Source organism: Pelecanus crispus, chromosome 6 (genome assembly GCF_030463565.1).
Source record: "Pelecanus crispus isolate bPelCri1 chromosome 6, bPelCri1.pri, whole genome shotgun sequence".
Classification (NCBI taxonomy): domain Eukaryota; kingdom Metazoa; phylum Chordata; class Aves; order Pelecaniformes; family Pelecanidae; genus Pelecanus; species Pelecanus crispus.
Window position 1 is genome coordinate 17,756,976 of NC_134648.1, and position 6,000 is coordinate 17,762,975.

At 40.3% G+C, this 6,000-nt stretch overlaps 1 protein-coding gene across 1 annotated transcript in view; it reads left to right on the forward strand.

Moving 5' to 3' along the window:
* Nucleotides 1-4,893, forward strand: part of PTPRJ (protein tyrosine phosphatase receptor type J) — a 119,582-nt gene extending 114,689 nt beyond the window's left edge. Inside the window, exons 22-24 of the mRNA XM_075712431.1 lie at nucleotides 216-376; nucleotides 847-982; nucleotides 1,719-4,893. Of these exons, the coding sequence (XP_075568546.1) occupies nucleotides 216-376; nucleotides 847-982; nucleotides 1,719-1,877 (456 nt within the window). The 3' untranslated portion in view covers nucleotides 1,878-4,893. The remainder of the gene's footprint in view (nucleotides 1-215; nucleotides 377-846; nucleotides 983-1,718) is intronic.
* Nucleotides 4,894-6,000: the final 1,107 nt, after the last annotated feature.

The window sequence follows — 6,000 nt, forward strand, 5'->3', positions numbered from 1 at the left end:
TGGAGTAAAGTGAAAAGTAAAAGGAAATTATTTCAAAGGATTCTCTACCAGAGTAGAAGGAAGAGGGAAACTGAAATATCACTGATCAAATTACTGCACAGTTTGTAACAGGCATCTTTAATAAAGCTGAGCTTTGCCCAGTATATATGGCAGGAAGCCCTACTGTTGCTCTTCTGAAGCCTATTTTCTTTTGGTTTTAACGTGTACTCATCTAGTCCAACGCATCAGAGAGCCACACAGTGCGCCAGTTCCATTTCATGTCCTGGCCAGATCACGGAGTGCCAGAGACAACGGACCTTCTCATCAACTTTAGACACCTTGTTCATGAGTACAGCAGTCAAAATCCAATCGACTCTCCTACTCTGGTGCACTGCAGGTAGGAAGAACATGTTTATGTTAGACACACTTTTTCTCGTGGCTTTTTTAAGAATAATTCTTTTTCAATGTGATTAAAAAAAAAAAAAAGTCTCCTTGTTTAAGAACAGGGGCTATGCACCCTGCTGAATTAAAACCTTTGCCCCAAAATGTACCAATGCTATGTAGGTAGCAAAGTATGTGATACAAAATGCCATTGTCTCTCCTAGCCTGGAAAACTTAGCTCAAAAAGTTGCCTTGTCAAGTGCTTTTATATGTAATCTTGTGGAAGTGAAAGGCTGGGAAACCCCAAAGTGTCCTCCCTGGCTCTTGGTGATGGTAAGAACCACCCCTCTGGACTGCAGAGGCCTGTAATGCTGGAGCCACTGAAATGGTAGAAAGCATCTTACTAGCTTCACTGGCTTTTCATCAGGCCACCGGTGAGCAGGTGGTTGAGAGAAAGCAGTAAATAGCTTTCCCATGCCATTGCAGCGCTGGTGTCGGGAGGACAGGGACGTTCATTGCCATTGACCGCCTGATTCAGCAGATTGAAATGGAGAATACTGTGGATGTGTATGGAGTGGTATATGATCTTCGCATGCACCGACCTTTAATGGTGCAAACTGAGGTAAGGCTGTCTTTCATCCAGCAGCGTGTTTTTCAAATGTGCGTAATAAGCCAGGAAAGGTGGATTCAAGATGTAGCTCAGAATTACAGGAAGATGAGATGCTAAGGAGCAATCTGAAATTGCTCTTTATTTAACTTCCCTCCTTCCTGCTTCATCGATTCCCACAGCAGCAGTTGCAGCCAGGGGCTGTAGTGCGTCCAAGCAGTCTCTTTACAGAGTACTTTGTAGGACTGGCATTTGCAGCTGGAAAGAATCAAATCCTGAAAAACTTTTCTTTTTCAGCTTGTTTTACCCACGTGAGTTTTACCTTTGTAGTTGTGAGCCAGAATTATCTTGAGTCAAGTGGTCTCGGTGTGCATCTTTTCTTTTGTGTTGTCCAGGAACACATGTGTTCCTGCTGAAATTATCACTTTGATCCAAAAAGGTGTGTGGATTAACTCAAGCTGATTTGGAAAAGGCTGTAAAATCTCCATCACGAAAGTCTTTTAAGAAGCTGTTAGGCACGACAGTAAATTTGATCCTAGTTTTTTAATGGGGGGTTGATCGGATGACATCATGAGGTCCTTTCCAGCCCTATTTTCTATGAACTGTACATACAACTTCTAAAAAATACTCTGTGATAACACTCAGTGCAGTGCATCCAGAAACCAAAATGTATATTCAGGAGCAGAATTACTTCCAAAATCAGGTATTTTCTAGAAATATATTACCGTCCTTTTTCTTTTTCTCCCATCAGGACCAGTACGTCTTCCTAAACCAGTGTGTTATGGATATTATTAGATCCCAGAAAGACAAGAAAACCGATCTTATTTACCAAAACATGACAGCAATGGCAATCTATGAAAATTTCACGCCTGGGCCAGCCTTCGGGAAGGCCAATGGCTACCACGCATAGTCTGGAAGGAATGCAGTGTTTCCAGGAGGTGTTATCTGCTCATAGGAAAGGGAGATGTTCTGCTCATGTTTTCCGGGATTGTGTGCAGTGTCTCACGTCTGGCTTCACCAGTTCTGTCCACATTCTACGATGTGAACTACAGGAGGAAAAACACAATGCTGGCAGGAGCCGCAGATTGATACTTAAAAAAAGAAAAAACAAACCAAAACAAAAAAACCCAAGCAAAACTATTTAAAGTTATCAGAGGAATCTTGCTTTTTCTTGGGAATTTAACAGTGCTGATAGGTGAAATAGCATTTGCAGTATGAACAGAGAACTAGAATTGAAATATTAAAATAATAACACAAGCTTTTTATTACAGTTTTATATGATTTCATTTACAGACACCAGGCTCGTGGGCTGTTTTAATATATTTAATTGTAAGTTTCAGGAACATATTTTATCTACTGTATCTGGTTACTTAGCTAATAGATATGTGCCTCTGTGATTTATTTTTTCTGTGTTCCTTTTTATTTAAAAAAAGGAGTGCAAACAGCTCCTTCAAATGGACATTTATACTTGGAAATTGTGCCTTTTCTAGTTGCTACTCTAGAAAAAAAACAGCAAAGATTCTATTTTTGTACTGAAACTCTTAATGAGAACACAGATTTTTAAAAAAGGCTTATGTCAAATTTAACTGTAGTTGCACTGTTGGCAGGACTCTCCAGAAGTTTGGAGGTGAGCTTTGTTTTTGCATTTCACCACAAATATCCCCTGCCTTAAAGTTTTGGTGCCTCTGCTAGAGGAAAAGGAGTGTGGTCTGTCACTCCGAGCTTTAACTATAGTAAAAAAACCTGATCAAGTGAGTATGTGAATGTGTGTGTGGGGACAGGGGTGTGTGTATGAAGGACAGAACAGCTCCTCCCTGTTCCTGGCTGATATTCCTGTTTTTATACCATTTATAATGATTTATTTAAAGGTGCAATATATGATTTACTGAATAATGATCACTCTATTCTAATAGAGTTTTACTCAGGTTGGTGTCTTTTTATCATTGTTGTTGTTTTTCTGCAAATACATAAATCTGTGAAAATGTCGAACTAAGGTTCCAAGTGTCCAAGCACTCCCAAACAGATTGACTGGCTTTACTGTTTCTACCAAAACAAATTGCACAAAATTCTGTCATAAAGACCAATTTCTCAGTTGTTTCAGCCATTCAAAACTGAGACACATCTTACCTGCCTGCATCTCATTGACCTAATATAATTGTTTTGCAATTATTTGCAATATACTGCTGCTGTTGTTTTAACTGGTCCTTTTAAAAACAGAACAAGCAAGCAGAAAACCCCTAGTTGCTGATTTTACAAGTCAGGGATTAGATTGGATTTATTTTGCTGGTACATAACTGTTAGACTTATGAAGGCATTACCAATGAAGGACTTCTTAAGTAGCTTGGGGGGTTGTTTTTTGGTCTTTGGATCATTGCACTGGTTGTATTGCAGAGGAATATGAAGTTTATGAATAATGCTATAGAATAGCTATAAAGTGGTGAAAATCTTATGAAGGTTTAATAACCAGAGTCCCTGGAATTCTGCTGCTTTTTTTTTTTGTTTGGTTTGTTTTGGTTTTTGTTTGTTTTAGCAGAGTTGTCAGAAAAAGCTACAGATGCTAGTAGTATATGTGGCATTACAGTGGAACCTGGCGACCTCGCAGAATCCACTGTCAGCTGAAGGAAAACGTAGGAATTCCTGGTGCACAACTGTAACTTTACAGATATCTAGAGGAATTTTTTCCAACCTGGTGTGAAATTGTGGTGTGCTGTGTGAGTAAAACTGGAGGACAAACCACAGTGCGCTTCAGCATTTTGTTTTGTGTTTTTTTTTTGTAGCAGCCACTTGTGTGTTCTTGAATATATTTTTTTTTTCTCTTTCTCTGAAATACTTTAAAATAAATGAATAAATTAAAACCCGTTAATGATCCTGCCCAACTCCATCCAAACTGGCAGTCCACATAGTGGATCTCTTACCCGGCATTCTTCCTAAGCTACTGTCAGATGACAAAGAAAGATAAACCACTCGGACCAAACAGAACCATTCCAAAGGAGCTGGGAGGGAGGAAAGCCTGCCCCTTACAGTCACGTTATTTTTTTCTCTCTTAATCTTTTAACTACTGCACATCTGTGCAGAGCACAGAGCCAGTATTCATTATTCCAGGTCTCCCAAGAACTTGCTGCCTTAGGGTGGCAAATGCTCTTTTGCTTCAGAAGGACCTTGTTTTATATAGCACGGAAGAGAGGGACATGAATCTTGTACGCTAGATCATATGTTTGCATTATATTGCAGCAGAACATCAGAAAACTAGCTCGAATGGTATATGTTTCTGCCTAACCACTGCCCAGATACTCTTACAGAAAACAAATGTATTTGTCCCGTTGTTTTGATGTTGGAAGCAGGCACCAAATTCTCACTTGTGTCATCATCTAATGATTATCCATTTTTAATACAACTGTATGCTTGTGTTTTCCCAAAACTGACTCACTGTGAGAAGAGATTGACGTTTGAAGTAAATGACCTGCTGATCTCAGGTATAGGTGGGAAAAGTTGGTAAGGCTTAAAATGTTGTAAATGTGAAGTTGGGCCATAGTGTTGATGTGAATGAGTAGGACATGCGTCATAGGATATCTCTGCAGGAGGAGGAGGATTACAGGTAATACTTTACTACCTTGTGGATCTGTCTTGTAGATAACTTGAATTCCTGCAAATAACTTTTCCCTGCCTTCTGATGTTCTCTCTGTTAAAATCACCAAGACCTCTCTCTTTGGTCAGTGTTTTCTCTCATTGTTGCTTATCTCAAGCTTTCCACTTTTCAGGCTGATAGCTCCACTATGTGGCAATTACATCTCCTGCATTTCTGTTCTACTCTTTTTCCCATTTGGGGCCTGCTTAAGAAGGGAAAAGTTGATGTGTTTCAAATAAGTGACTGTTGAATATCTTGAAATGATGTACAAATTTTGTTTTCATATTTGTTGTACAGGAAATTTCAGCACATGTCTATAATGTTTTTAATGTTTTGATTTGTTTTTAAAGATATAAAAATAACAATTAAAAAGCATCATCCTAGAGCACTTTCTGTCTTGTTTTCTTTCTCGGGGTTTTCTTTTCGGTTCCTTTTGAATAAAGTTAGTTTGCCAAAATACCCATTTCATTTAGAAGGGCTTTAGAATGGATGAGGAAAGTGGGCTCCCATCCTCTAGGGTGGCACTTGAGTTGGATTTGTATTATGGTCACTGGGGCTCCCTGCAAGGGTGTTAATCTGGCACTGAGACTTGCCTGGCAGGACCAGGGCCCGATGCTAATGTGTCCTGGCAGTTGGTGGTTTCTCTAAATGAAGAGCTTGGTGCCACTTAAAGGAACAATACCTTCATCTGAGGTCAGTCAAAAGATTTCCGCTCACTGAAATAGCCTTGGGGGAGGACCAGTGTTTCTAGGACTCATTTACTTCCAGAAAAACAAGAGGGGGGGGACTTTCTGATCCCTTGAAGGGGATGTTCTGTTGTCAGGGGGAGATGATAAAGAGGGTGCAGAAATATCTTTGTTATAGCTGGCTTCTTGATCACAGGTTATCTGACTGTAGATGCATATAAAATTACCACAGTTAACTCAATTTCTTCTAAAATTCTTAGTTTCCATTCCTGGTTGCCATCTGAATCACTCCCAAGGAGGATCACATGCCTGGAGGGTGATGCTGGAACTCAGCAGCTCTCCAGTTCCTCAGGGGCGCTGACACTTACTGTAGAATCTTGTGATCCTCCATGGTAACTGCTGCATTTTCTGAAACCACTGCATGGTGAGATGGGAAGAGCAAAGCGTGATTGTCTCGTCATCTTCCAGTGGGAGCACGTGCCAGCCACATGATGGTTGTCTGAGTGCTCTTGGGGAGGCTCGTGCCGCAGAAGAGAAGCTATGACAATGAACCCCCCCAGTGCAGAACCTGCAGCAGGTGACCACCACTGCCAGGGCAATCGGCCTCAGGGAGGCTTTTAGGGAGCAAAATTCCTCACTTTTTTTTTTTTTTTTTTTTTTGCCTTAAATCACATAGGTTTGTTGGAAATACTAGAACTAGAGTAAAGCCAACTGTTCTGTGT